The sequence below is a fragment of the Microtus pennsylvanicus genome, chromosome 14, assembly GCF_037038515.1.
Source record: "Microtus pennsylvanicus isolate mMicPen1 chromosome 14, mMicPen1.hap1, whole genome shotgun sequence".
Classification (NCBI taxonomy): domain Eukaryota; kingdom Metazoa; phylum Chordata; class Mammalia; order Rodentia; family Cricetidae; genus Microtus; species Microtus pennsylvanicus.
The window spans coordinates 34,058,299-34,073,365 of NC_134592.1; the positions used below are offsets into that span (position 1 = coordinate 34,058,299).

The following is a 15,067-nucleotide window of genomic DNA, read 5'->3' on the forward strand; positions in this document are numbered from 1 at the left end:
TTTCCTACCACCCCTCCCAAGAACTTAGCCCGATTGGCCAGACTTACACAAGAGTGCCGAGTGTAAGAATAGCGAGGACAGGCATAGAGGTGCCGTCACACTATGAATGAGGAAAACTGAGGCTGAAGAGGGTGGGAAGGGAATGATAGTTTATTCTGTGCTCACTCTGTTGCGGACACTAGCTGGGAGCCAGTTTTCTAATCCCCACAATACCCTTCTATATGGGTTAGGAAAATGAGAGCCAGAAAGTTAAGTAACTACCTGTGATAAAGCTTCACCTGTCCCCTGTAAGACGTCACGTGGTTTGAAGCGATGGAACGACTCTGCTGGCCTTTTCAGTGCTGGCCCTTTACTGTGCCTGGTCATCAGAACTTTGTAAACACTCTAATGCCATGGGCATTAATTCTGTAATTCATCAGGTCTGAAATGGAACCCAAGAGCCTGTACTTTTAAAAAGCTTAAGTGATTACGGTGTTTGGGAAAGCAAGGGTTGGAGTGCACGGCTTCCTTGCCAGCCCAAGTCTTCCAGGAAGTTCTCATTTCTCAAAAGCACAGATCTAGTCCAGCCCCACCTTATACCACAAGCAATATCGGCCGCTGAATCCACTGCTCATCCACCACAGGTCCTGTGCTCCGCAGCTTCTGAACACCTACAATGTCAGACATTCTGACTCCAAAGAAACCCGAGCACCTGCTTTGGGGAACAAACACCCAGGCAAGGAGAGAGGTGACTGTAAAGAAGACATTCTGACCAGTGGTGGCAGACACCTCACGGAGGTAGGGAGGCTTTGTTTTATGAACGTACACTAGGGTTTGGTGAGTGACCCTGGGTCAGCGCTTCTAAGAGTTACAAGGCAAAGACGGGGTGAAGTGTGAGGAATGTTCCACAAGGCACAGGGGCCAGAATGCAAAGCCGCACAGACCCAGCTCAGTGGCTCAGTGACATGACTATGGACCGGAGGATACTTTCAGAGGGCCAGGTGAGCCTGCTGAAGTTAGAGGAAGGTACAGGAAAGACCTGGCGCGTTATGTCAAGGAGCCATGAGAAGTGACCAAGCATCTTGAAGCTGTGGAAGCACCTGCTTGGGTTGCCTCTTAGACACGAGGGTCTAAGACATGGGCGGGAAAAGCTAGCAACATAGGACAGATTAATTGCAGAATTAGGAATTTATGTATGTCAAAAAGCACCATAAATGAAAGCAAAGCTCTTGGAAAGCATGTCCATAGCATTTCTTGATGAAAATAATATTCTTAAAGTTACAAACAGATAATAAAGATAAACACAGATAATGACGAGCACATCACTATTAAATAAATAGAAAGTTCACAAGGAAAGAAATACAGATGGTCAGTAAGCATATGAAAAAGTTGTTTACCAGTAACCAAAGAAAGTTAAAGCAATAAGTTGGAATACCATCGACAAACTGTCATTTGCCTATCAAATTGTCAAAAGAGATAATACCTAGTGTAGTGCTTGCTAGGGCCCAGAGAGCAGGGCAGTCTGGGGGCTGCAACAGGACAGTGTTTTTGGTACAAACTTTCCACAGGGCATTGGTGACAAAATCCTTGAAAATAGCCAAGCAGTTTCCTTCTTGGATTATATCCCAAGGAACTCGTCACAGACATGTGCAAAATTTAGCAACAAGAATGTCGGTTACAACATTATTTACAATAAAGATTGGGACCATTCATCCATATCTGTAGACAGGTTACAAAATAAAGATCCACCCATATCATGAAGATGCTTGCAGAAAAAAAAATCCAAAAATGCCCATGTCGTGTTACAGAAATAAAGCAACAGAGGAAACAGTATCTGCTATGCTAACCACTTGTGAGTAATAAAAGAACATATACATCTCTTTGAAAAAACGCTTATCTCTAGTGGGGTACACAAGAAACCAGAAGGAAACTAGGTGTGCACAGACAAGGGAAAAATTTACCTCCAGCTACAGAGTTCATGTACTATTTGAATTTTGTATACCTGTGCATATATTGCATATTCTAAAATATAAATACACATTTGAAAAGTAAGTTATTAAAGACTATATACAGCATGGTCCAGTTTTCTTCATTAAAAAACAAACAAAAATCAGTGAGAGTGTGCGCACACATTTATACCAAGAAAAATGAAAAAAAACTGTGCCGAAAGGATAAAAATGTGGTTGTGTGAGGGGCTGAGCTTCATCCTTAACTCTCCTTAAATTTTTACAATACATGTGGGACGGTTTTGTAGCGCAAAGAAAAGTCTAAGTTTTATGCCGCGGGGTCTCTCACAAAAGTCCACACCGTGCAGTCCGATCCAGGACGAGTGTCTACACAAGTTCAACCAAGACACCCATCAAGTCTGTAATTAGAGTACAGTCGTTGATTTTAGGAGCTGGGGGAAAAGGGAGATTACACAGCCCTCTGAAGACTTTGCCAACAAATGAGCAGAAACGTCAACCCTGCCACCCCTTAGCGTTAACTAATACCCCAGGCAGTTCCTTGTCGGGAACACAGCAGTGAATAAGAGTTCCCGTGAGCCTATTTCTCTGCGTCACTGGATAAGACAATGGCTATACACTTGTCCTCATCTCCTTGTGTTTTCCAAGCATTCTCTTTGGGAGTGATCCCTGTGAGTATAGTTCTGACCCAAAACATCCAAGCAAGACTTCTCTCATGCCCCTTTGTTGGGAATAAGTATAGAAATCATTTCTAATGCATTGAAGAACAAAGGGAAACCTGCCAGTTTGAACTCATTCTGTAGATCACCTTTGACCTCATTCTTGTCCTTCAGATCCTAATAGTTTGTCAACTTATAAATCCTGAGCCTGGGGATGGCATTGGGGGTGGAGGTCTGAGAGGAGTTTGGGGTTGGGGTCATGTGAAGTCATTTTGGAGGAAGAATATAAGATATGGTCGAAATCGGGGAGAGAAAAGGGAATGTGGTACCTGGAATGGCTTTTTCCTTTTCTTCTTCTCCAGAGTCACTGTGGACTTCTGGATATTTCTAGCACCTTCCTGCAGCCCCCATTGAAAGTGTTTGGGGAGCTGTGTGGATAAAACCTGTGCTGTTGGCTGCTGGGCCCTTCAGCAGTGACTGGGTCTTGCAGTGGCAAAGCTACTAAACTAGGGACCCATAACTCACTTCACGTTTCTCTCTTGTCTTTGCCTATAATTGTGATCCTTTCTCGCTGCTGGCCACACAGTGAGGAAGGCCAGGTGGGTTGTTCCCATTCATGCCGCCCCATCAGCAAATAGAGCGACCAACACACAGATTTACTGTTGGGTCTTAGTTGTCTTCTCCTGGCTGGTCACTGTTCAAGCCACTGGGGCTTCTGGTTTCTGGTCTCTTTTTATCTTGCATTCATAAATATAAGGTGGGCAGGGCACTGCGTGGAACATTCCCTAACTTAATGCAAATATTTTTCTACTCCAACAGTTGTTCCTGCCCAACAGAGAGGCAGCCAGGCACAGGGTAGTTGTTAGTCACAAGAACTCTGGAGTCAGACAGCTCTGATCCAGTCCTAGTCATGTCCCGTAAGGCCGTGCAACCTCAAGAAAGTTCATTTTTCTGCCCGTTTTCTTCATCATCACCTGGGAATAGTATCTCACAAAGCGATTATATGAAAGAAATGAGATTGTCCATGTAGAGATCTGGAGACAGAGCATTTAATAAATCCTAACTATTAACATTATTGCATCTGTAGATATTTTAATTTTATACAACAGTGTCTCACTAAGTCACACGAAAAAAGACATGAAAGTGCCTTGGAAATGTTGAAGCGTCCTATACATTAGTGGTGTCATTGGTAATAATCTCATATGGATTTCTCAGCTGTCCTATCTCCGTGAAGACTGGGACTGCATCCTATGTTGCACTGTGGTGGGGAAACTGCAAGCCCCCCGCAAGAGATGTTTCAACATGGCATAGCATAAAAAGCATACGTGTCAGGAGAAACAGGCTGGGATCCGATCAGTTTAAGGCAGGAGAGTCAGAATGCAGTCGAAATTTATCAATTCAACAAAAATTTGTTATGTGCTAAATATTGAGTTCAGGCAATTCTGTCAAAAAAAGGGGGGCTGGACAAATCCTCACAAAGCCAAATCCTGGGGCACCCTCCACCATCCCAGCCGACTCCTCAAAGCACAAAAGCCTGTGGCCACCATGAAGGTTAGTCCTGGCTAACGGTCACTGGCTTTAGGGGAAGTTATAGGCCACTCTGCCTGAGGGACGGGAAGGGAAAGGAAATGAGGGAGTGGGCTGCTCTCAACAGAAAGGACAGGAACTGATGCCTGGGAGCTAGTTTTTATTTACATTAGTCAGTCCAGTCCCTCAGCCCACCCAAGGCTCATTCTTCCCGTGGCGTCATCTTTCCCTCCTCTGTCACCTACGCAGTCTGCTCTGCTCCCAACATTTGGCCCATTGCACCCCGCCCTTTTGCTGTCACAGCTGCCTGCTGGCTGGGAGGCAGGGGAATGGTATGTGTGGTCACCAGAGGGCACCGAGAGTGGGACTTGATGGCATGTGAAGCTGCCTGGCAAAGAACTGACCTCCCAGAGCGAGAGAAGAAAGCACAAGCCTAGACAAGTAAGAGTGTGTGTGGTAGGAGCCCAGGTGACTGGCGGGAGGAGGGGGGGGGTAGGGAATTCACAATCTCAGCCTTGGTTCAAAAAGGCTTCTCCCATTCATCAGCCCCAGGTTTCTTTCAGTTCCTTCAAGATGCTCTGATTCATCAAGAAGGTGTAGAAGGTTCCAGACCGTTGGCTCTGCACACCTGCCAGGCTCCGAAACATTGGCCCAAGTCAAAGCCACAGTGCTGTCCCCAGTCCATGAGACTCTTCCCCAGCTGTCCCATTTGCTGGTCTGCTGGAAAAGAGAATTAAGTCCACATCTGGGCCACCCGCCAAGGTCCAAGAGTGCCTCTCACCTCGCCCTGGGAGTAGACAGAGTCAGGGAGCAACAGGAAGGACAAGGAGTACAGGAGGAACTGGGGAGAGAGGGAGAGAACCCACGCGGGGACTCTCCACCAAGGGTGCCTGGAAGTCCCGCGTCAGGCATGGGTGTGGCTTGATAGAGGCCTCTTGGCTACATGGCTTCTTTCTCCCTGTGGGAACATCTGCTGAGCTTCATCTCCGTCAGCTGGATGTACCGAACCACATTGGTGTCTGCAGGGAGAGAAAACACAGCTCAGGGACCTCCCAGCATGGGTTATGGTGTTGTCTTCAAAGACGGGGGCAAGAGCTGGGTTTAAAGCTTGGTGACAGACTAGACTCTTTCAGTCAGGGTCCCTTCTGCCTAGGTGGTAACCAGATGCCGGCCTTTTCCTCCCTAGCAAATGGAACCAGTCTACTGTGGTTACCTGACCTGGTGGGCAAGAACTGACCTCAGTGGTTCCGGTGTCAGCACAGTTAGTTGAGAGTCTGCTTGGCAGTAACCCTCAGGTAAGCCAACATCCCTACCCTTGTGTCTCATTTGCAAGAAACAATGTTCATTTTTCATATCTACTTTGTGATTTTTCTTTTGAATTAAAAAAAAAATGTTGCTTACAGCTGGATGTAGTGGCAAGTACCTGTAAATCCCAGCACCTGGGAGGCACAAACCTGAGGTTCAATTCAAGGTCATCCTTGACTGGGTAACCAGTTTGAGGCTAGCTTGGGCCACACGAAACCCTGTCTCTAAAACCTAAGCAAACAAAACATTTTTAATGGAGAGGGTTGCTCAGGCTTGCCTTGAACTCCTGGAATCAAGTGATATTCTTGCCTCAGATTCCCAGGCTCTTAGGACTACAGGTGTACATACACCATTGTGCCCCCTTGGGCTGAGCCTTTTTAACCTTCGTTGTCTCATCTAGTTCTTATTGCAGCCTGCGAGGAATGTATCCCGACCCTCACTATGGCAAAAGGAAGGCTGGCACCTGGAAACATAAAGATGCCCAGGGAGCCAGGAGTATGGCACGTCCTTTAAACCCCATCACTTGGGAGGCAGAGACAGGCAGATCTCTGAGAGTTCAAAGCCAATGTGGTCTACAGAGTGAGTTTCAGGACAGCCAGGGTTATGTAGAGAGAGACCCTATAGCAAAGTAAATAAAGAAATAAAAATTCTCAAGGAGACATGTAGTGATTGGCATGTCTGCCCAAGCCTGATTCTCCTGGGACTCATAATACCCTTCTCACAGAGTTGCTGTGAGGGCCAGAAGAGGGAAGTCAAAAAGTGCTTAACATAGTGATCAGCGAACATTAGTCGAATGTGTTGTTTTACTTAACTTAGGAGCTTCAAAGGACGTTGCTCCATGCTTATTTTTGTCTTTGTGAGTACAGCCAGACAGCCACTTCTCAACTGAAGCATTTTCTCCTGATTCCAGTCCTTCCCTTAAGTAGCTCATGGTGGGCTAGAATCGTTTAGTTCAGCACTTACCACAGCATATGGACCACACTGCTGCCTAGGATACCTACTCGTGGAAGTAAAAATGATATAGCATCATGCTTAAAGTCCCCAGGCATAGCATCCATCCTGTACTGGCACACATAGCAGGTGCTCAAGACAACTCTGCTGGAAGAGCTTGCTTTTGGTTCCAAATTTGCTTACAATATAGTCAGCAGACCACACTTTGTGCACAGAAAACAAGCAAACCATACATAACTATGGAGAGGTAGTCTTTAAAAAGACAAAGAATATGCTTGATATTTGAAAATTGAGAAGTTTTTAGAGATATGGATTGGAGGGACTCTTGCTATCTTAAGGAATCTGCCACACGAGCAATAACACCGAGCCAAGTCACTGCCTACGGTTCACCTTGTCGGAGAGGCTCTCTGACCACCTGTTCTAAGACGGTGTTCCTTTCACTCTGCTTAATCTCCTTCATAGCATTTACTGCTGCTAAATAAGGCACCATCTCCCTGTCTGTGTGCTTCCTTCATTGAAAGGAACATTCCCTGCTGGGTGTGGGGGCACACACTTCTAATCCCAGCACTTGGGAGGCTGAGGCCGGAGAATGGGGAGTTTGAGGACAGTCTGGTTGACACAGTGAGACCTTGTTTCAAAACAAACATCAACACCCAAAACAAAACTCAAACCCAAATAAAACAAGTAACTTTCTCTTGTGTTATCCAGACTGGTCTTGAAATCCTAGGCTGAAGCAATCCTCTTGCCACAGCTTCCTGAATGCTAGGACCATAAGAACAGGACCCTGGGCACAGCAGCAGCCTTTTCTTGCTCACTGCTCATGTAATCACCTAGACTAGTTCCTGGTGCACTGCACTACCTTAACAAACACCGAGGGAATGAATGGATGGTGGGAAAGCTAATACACACTATGTAAAGGAATGCGATCTGATTTAGAGAAGTCGGTGTACGCTTCCTGAAAGATGCTACCCTTAGCATCAAAAGTTTCTGTTCACATCTGTCTTGCCAGCCAACGCGGACTTATGGGAAAGAGGAGGCACCTTCTCATCTGCATCCCTGGTACCCAGTACAAATTGTGCTACATAGCAAAAACTCTGTATTTATTTATTGAATCAGTGATGAGACCCAGGTTTGAACTGGGAAAGACAAAACTCAACTCTGTAGTGTATCTGAAGAGAAGAGGTACCCAGGGTCCCTGAGCACCAGACCCCAGGTGAAGGCATGGACCATGGGCTCTCCTCATTCCAAGTCTTACCTATGCCTGAGGCCTTGTTTTCTATTCCTGGGCCCACCTAGTTCTGCCAGCCACAGATGTGTCTTCTGCAGTGAGCAGGCCCCAGGAAGTGTCAGGGAGGCCTGTGCTGAGAAAGAAGGGACAGCTGTCTCACCTGTTGGTTGTCGGGTCCTTGCTTCTTTCAGGTAGTAGAGAGCTTTGTCGTAGTCCCCGAGATGATAGAAGGCCACGCCAGACCTGTAAAGGGCCTTGAAGTTCTCTCCTTCTTTCTTTAGGACCTTGAGGCAATACTCCTTGACTCGCTCATAATTTACCAGCTCGGCCTGGAGCAGGCAGGCTGTGGAAGAAGGGAAAATAAAGAGAAAACGCCATTACCAAAACTGGCGGGGTCTGAGTAGCTCCTGCTAGTTTAGCTTGTGGCCCACAGCCCACATGGGTCCCAGGATAGCTGTGAGTGCAGCTCAACCCATCTGGAGATGACAACATTGTCATGTTACAGTACTAGACACCCCTGCCTCAGTCTTTCTGCGTTCCAAAAATCAGTGGCTAGAGGACCAGTTCCATCACCAACAAGTCACGTAACTAAACATGTTACATAGCCTTATGTCATAGACCAAATTACGTCTCCTCTAAAAGATACATGGGTACTATCAACTGTCAGTATCTGAGAACGTGACTTTTATTGGAAACAAGATTTCCCTCGAGGTAATCATGTTAAAAGCAGGTCATTAGAGTGGGCCCCAATGATGCGACAGGTTTTCTTATAAAGGGGAAATAGGTACACAGGGAAGAACAATAGGAAGGGATACAGACAGAAGACGGCCTGCTGTGACTGAGGCTCCCACGTGTAGGGAAGAGAATCTGGCTGGGCCAGGAAGCAAACTCCAGAAAATGGGACAAGTCTATCCCTCACAGCCTTGCAAAGAAACCAACCCACCGCCACCTTGATTTTGGACTCCTAGCCTCGAGAACTATCCGACAACACAGCTATGTGACCTGGAGTCATCTAGTTTATGGGACTTTGTTGCAGAAGGCCAAGAAAGAAGCTATCAAAGGCAATGGTAATAAGGCCAGCTAATACTTGTTGACTGCTTGCCTTGCACCGGAGACATGCCTTACCATTTTATATGCATTTATCTGATGTAATCCTCAGAATACTATGGTGTCAGTACTGTTATTACTCCATTTTACAGATAAGCAAATTGAGCCTTTAAGAATGTAAGAATGTTCTTGAGAGTACACAATGTTCAAGAGGCAAGGATAGGTTTAAACTAATGGCTGGCTCCCCGGCCTAGATTCCTCCTTATCAGACTGATGGGTGTGGGGTACAAAATAAGGACCATAAAGTACTTAATACACGGCTTGGCATGCAAGGAGCATTCAGATCATGTTTTTAAACTTCACTATACGAGGCCAGCCTGGTCTACAAGAGCTAGTTCCAGGACAGGAACCAAAAGCTACAGAGAAACCCTGTCTCGAAAAATCAAAAAAAAAAACAAAAACAAAAAAAGAAACAAAATAAACTTCACTATAGCCCTGTTCAGCTTGTCCCCCCAGCCTCTGACAAGACAGGTCTTTGTCTTTCTCCTTCCTTCTCGCTTCTCTCTGAGAGGGGGTGTTTTCTGATGGGCTGGTGGCCAGCTCGTACAGGACCCATTCTGGACATGGAGCTCTAGGTGTCGAAGCTAAGGGTGGCAGGTGCTCATTCTGTAACTAGCCATATTTGAATAACGCATCTTCCCTTGAAGGATTTTCTCATTATTAGCCTGAGCCACAGGGCCAGGACAGAGTGGGAATGTGTCTGGAGGAGGCTGAACCATCTCAGGGTCCTGGGCACATCACTGGGAGCCTGCTGAGATGCTTCTGCCATAGTAAGCTCTGACTAAGCAAAGAGGCTCATTGTACTCACTGGAAGGACTGCAAATAGGGCAGGGTGGGATGGTGTCTGTCTGTTTCCACAAATCTAACCAAAATAGAGACAGTGGACCACCTATGGCCAGCCTGAGAAGGGAGTTGGAAGGCTTCTGGCCAATGTGCAGCTGTCTCTTGGTGTTCCGATTACAGAGAGTCTGTGTGTGTGTGTGTGTGTGTGTGTGATACAGGGTCTCACTGTGTAGAGCTGGGTGGCCTGGAACTCTCTGTGTAGACTAACTAGGCCGGCCTCAAACGCACAGAGGTCCACCTGCCTCTGCCTCCGCCTCCAGAGTGTATTAGAGACCTGTGCCATCATGCCCAGCTTTAATCTTAAGGGTTCTAATTTCACTTGTTTCCACCCCTTCAGTAATCTTCCGTCACACATTCTGAACCCAAACCCCATCCCTTCGCAGACTCTCAGGTGAACCACACAAACTCTCCACCCGAGGGTATGAGAACGAGATCTAGAAACCAACCCACCAGGTTTTCCTAGCTGCTAGGCAGAAAGCCAAAAGCCAGTCAGCAGGGGCAGCCGACTGCTCACCCTCGGGGTGGCGGTTCACCCAGAATCACAAGCTGTTGGTCCACCAGAGGCTCCTTTGATGCCACAGCCTCCACCCCCCACATTTAGCAGTAGGATCCTGGACACCGCTGTCCCTTCCCCTGTCCCAGGCTATGCTGATGGGGAGGGGCTTTGAAAGGGGGTGTGCCTGGATGTGATCCTACTGGCCTGTGGGCTCCTGCATCTGCTCCTACATCAGACTTTTACATCTGCTCTCAGAGCAGAAGGATTTCCCCTGTGTAGCTTCCCAGTACCCCCTGTCTGAAGCCTTTGCTGGACAGCGTTAAACACACACTTCTGTCTACTGACCTGGGAAGTCTAGGAAGGACCTCTGCTTCTTTAAAAATGGTTTTTCTTCCTGCCTCCCTCCCTTCCTCCCTCCCTCCCTCCCTCCCTCCCTCCCTTTCTCCCTTTTTATGTCTAAAGCAGCAGAGAAAGAAAGTAGGAGGGTGGAAATAGGAAAACCTCACTCTCTCCCAGCCCCTACAAGGGAAAAGCAAATCCAGTGGGCTATTTGGGCCCTCAGCTCATAAAAATGTTTCTAATTCCTTCGTAGGGAATCCCATGGGAACTGGGGCACCTGGCTGTGGACCGAGGATCAGACCTGATAGGAGGCAGGGCCAGGCTGGTTACAGGGCGTGGAACCCCTGCTCACACTGGAGGCTGCGCCCAGGGAGAAGAGACGTGGGCAGCCTTCCAGAGAAAGGCCGAAGCAGAAGGTGGAACTTGAGAGGGAGAATCCAGATAAGGAGCTAGGGTGCCAGGCTAGGGGTTGAAAGAGTATGCAGGTGGAGAGGGTGAGCGGCTGGAGATGACCCGAGCCCTACCTGCTGGTGATATAGAGGCACTCCTCGGCTTGGGCTGGGGAATTCTCCAGGCACATGCAATACATCTATAGTAAGACAAGACATTTGTAGGCAACTTTGAGGAATACGGTGACAGGCTGCCACCAACCATTCATCCTTCTTCTGCACGCTGGGAGTTTGCAAGGGGACCCTCTTCACAGTAAGGGTGTGTGTAAGAGTGTGGTATATGGGCACACATGTGTGTAGATATCAGCACCTGTTTGTGTGTGTGCAGAGGGCAGAAGAGGATGTAGGGTGTGTGGTCTAGCATGATCCATCTTATTCCCTTACTAACAGGGTTTCTCACTGAACCTGGAGCTGGCTGCTGACCAGATCTTGTCTCTGTCACATTCTCACATGTGCTATGGTTACAGACATGCAAACGAACACATCTGGCTTTATACAGGTTCTGAGATCTGAACTCAGGTCCTCACGCGTGTACAGCAAATGCTCTTCCACACCGAGCCGTCTCTGCCTCCTGACAGTAATGCATTCCTTGGCTCGCCATCAGAGCTGGGCTCACTACCTCACAATACTGCGCATGCCTTTAAATCTCCGCCGCTCTATGGAGCAGGTTCAAAAATAGAAAAGGACTATAAAAATAATAGTCCTTCATAAAGATGAAATTGAGTTCAGGGAAATTAAGCAACTCGCTGAAGGTCACTCAACTACAAGGGGGTAGAAATAGGATATCAGACCATTCTGCCAGACTCCCCAGAGTGTGCCAGAATCGTGAAGGATCTGCATTTGAAGCTCTCAGAAACCTATACCACTCCTGGGAAGAAAGAACACCTTGCAGGCTACTGTGTCCAAGGGCAACAGGTGGAAGTCTGCCTTATGGACATGGACAGTGGTTGTGTGGGGTGGGGGATGGGCCAAAGCACTCTCTACTCCAGGTGTTTTTAACCTATGGCTAGCAGGCCATACATGTCCCTGGCTAGCTATGGCTGACAATGTCATATTACAGTGTCAAATTTGGGGTACCCCTGGTCCATTCCTGGGGGTTGGGAGACTGCCAAGAAGCAGGGGTTAGATTATGAGGGAAAGGAGAGAGTGGGAACACCTGCGGATGATGGGAGGGACCTCCACCCAATTTACCACCTCAGGGGAGGCCTTCCTGGAAGGGTGACCTTTAAGTCGAAAAGCAAAATATTGGATGTTTCTAACCTCAGCATTATGCGCATTGGGAGCCAGGTAACTTTTTATTATAGATAAAGTCTTGGGCATTGTGGGATGGTTAGCATCCCTTAGCTTCTCTTCACCCAGGCACTAACTGTGACAGCTGATAAATAGTCCCAGACATTGCTAAATGTCCCCTGGAGAGGTAAAATCACTCTTGTTTGAGGCTGACTGGTCTAAGAGAAACTAAGGAAATTTTTCTTGGCGGGTGGGAAGACAGAAGGAGAGACTTGGGGAAGGACAGACAGACACAGGCAGAGGGAGCGCACATGCGCAGTGGCAGGGAGTGTCTGGGGGAACCCAGGGAAGCCTGAGAGAAAAACAAAGCTGGAAAAGAAAAGCAAGAACCCAGGACACCCAGACCTCCTTTTCTATTATGAGGTAAGTGTGGCTTTTCAGGATATTCATTTAAAACGGAAGCAGACGGACAGGAGGCCTGGGTCAATGTGTTACATACACTGGGTGGAACCAGCTAGCACTGGGAAAACCCTGTTTTGCTCCCCTGCTGTTCCTCTTCAAGTCTGTCACAAGGAAATTTCTGCTGAGGAAAAAGCACCCGCTCACTCTGCTGCGACCCCGCTCCCCGTTTGAGTGAAAGCTGAATTATGCCGTGTGGCACAGACCAGTATTTTCTAGGCTGACCCACCTTTGCCTCTAACCAAAAGAACAAGAATCATTTTCTCTTTGTAGGCCTCGACTTCCTGTCTGCTAAACAAGGGGCCTACACTCTACTAAATAGTCTCTAGCATCCTTTTAGACTAGCATCCCATGAGAAAAAGGATTGGTCTCTTCATGGAAGAACACAATTGTTTTCCCGGATCCTTGTCAAAAGGAATTCCATCTTTCCTGTTGAGTGAAGCATCTTCTTTAGGGGATTGTGGTCAATGTAGTGATGTTGTTGTCTAACAAAGTTTGCCTGAAGATCAGAGTACAGAGCTAGGCCACTGGAGGCAGTGGTGGTACACACCTTAATCCCAGGACTTGGGGAAACAGAGGCAGTTCTGTTAGGTCAAGGCCACTCTGGGCTACAAGAGATTGAATCTGTCTAGAAGAGAAACAGAGCTCACACAAAGGTGATTCCAGCACTTGGGATCCAACGTCTTTAATCCCAGCACTAGGGAAGTAGAGACAGGAGTGACATGGCTTGGGTGGAGAGAGGACTATAAGGCAGGAGACAGGAGCTCAGTGCAGTCTGAGGATGCAGTCTGAGGACAGGATTGCCCCTTTGGTCTCTCCCGTGGCTGGCCACACTGCTCCACTGATCCTTCAACTTCCTCCCCTAATATCTGACTCTGGGTTTTATATATTAACAGCTGTTACAATTCATGCTACAGGTCAGAATAAGAAGGCAATGGTCAAGAGGTAAGATGACATATTACCCCCATCCCTGAGTGGATAACCTCCCACCCCGTGTGTGTATGCGTGCGTGTGTGTGTGCGTGCGTGTGTGTGTGCGTGTGTGTGTGTAAACTGGAGGTGAGTTTGAGCTTCCAAGGCAAGGTCTCCCCTAGGGAAGGCTCTTTCTTGAAGTAAATCTGTTAAACCAAGCGTTAAATTGAGAAGACAAGTCGCCTGTATGTCTATCCATCTACCCACCCCCACATCCATCCATCATCTGACTGTCTACCTACCTATTTATCTATCCATCATTTTTATTCTTAAAGTCCTAGGAGTCAAACCCAGAGCCTTCAACATACGAGGCAAGCACTCTACTACTAACCTATATCCTCGGCCCAGGAAGGCATGTGTGAACTCTAACGAAGTAGTTACTTGGTGATAAAGAGTTGCATGATGGGAGATACATCTGCACTGGACACATGATGATGGACCCAAGCATCTGTAACAACCACCTAAGAACCTCCTTGAGGACATAACACTAGCTTTCCGATTTCTAAGGCCTCTGAGAAGTCTGAATGAACATGTCTAGAGTTGGTTAGGCAATGGAGAATAAGGAATTAAGATAAGTTTCACCCATGCTTCAGAAGACCCAGATGGAACACTCTGCCGAGTCTAATTGGTGATGCTGGCAGTAGCTGCTATGATTTACAGGGTGAATTTGGAGGCTGTAATCATGCTCCGATCACAGATTCCTCCTATACCCCCTACTTGAGTGGTTGGGGTTTTATTTTATGAAAAGAGCTGGTAGGCAATTTCAGCTCCACAAAGACAATTATGCTCATAAAAATTAGAGAATTGGTGACGTAAGGAGCTCCGGGTAGCCTCCTGGACACAGAAAATCTTCCATTTGACATTCCCCGAAGCAACCATACTGAGGCCGCAGGCTCCAGCCTATGAGAAGCCGCTCTCTCTGGCACCTGTCTTGTTGTTATTTTTCCCGATCTATCTGGGGCATAGTGACTGCCTAGGCAAGATGCCACCAACTGGCTTGAGATGAAGAGAAATCAAATGAGAGGAAGAACAAGTTTGCGCACACGGACTCACGACTGACTCACTAGTGAGAACTCTTAGCTAAAGATGAAGAGTAGAAGAGAAGTAGGAACTGGGTGGAAAGGAAAGGGCTCCTAGGGCTGGGAGGAAAAGAGAGTCCTTGCCTACACATCTGCTTCGCTACTCTGAGTTAGTTGTCCTGTGTCCTCCCCAAAAGAGTCACGATCTTCAGTACCTGCAAATGTAATCTTTTTTAGAGGTTAAAAAAAAAAAGAGTGCCAATTTAGAGATCACTGGAGACCATTCCAGAAAGCCCCTACTGGTCAGATGGCAGAGAACAGTGGTCATGCAGTGCCCAGCCCCAGCTGACACAGCTACCACACCACCCCTATTCCAAAGGTTCGGGGAACAGTCAAGGAAGAAAGGGCAGAAAGATTCTAAGAGCTCGAGGAGCAGAAAGTCTGCTAGGAGAGTGTGCCTAGATATGACTGGGGAGCTATCTTCACGAAATCTCCACAGCATGGCGGCCTAAACAAGAGCGGAACAATCCCAACACCAGCT

General features: G+C 47.4%; 1 protein-coding gene across 1 annotated transcript in view; it reads right to left on the minus strand.

Moving 5' to 3' along the window:
• Positions 1-1,152: 1,152 nt before the first annotated feature.
• The window catches only part of Ttc9 (tetratricopeptide repeat domain 9), a 40,551-nt gene continuing 26,636 nt past the window's right edge, over positions 1,153-15,067 (minus strand). Inside the window, exons 2-3 of the mRNA XM_075948651.1 lie at positions 7,774-7,956; positions 1,153-5,148 (exon numbers count right to left, since the gene is read on the minus strand). Of these exons, the coding sequence (XP_075804766.1) occupies positions 5,069-5,148; positions 7,774-7,956 (263 nt within the window). The 3' untranslated portion in view covers positions 1,153-5,068. The remainder of the gene's footprint in view (positions 5,149-7,773; positions 7,957-15,067) is intronic.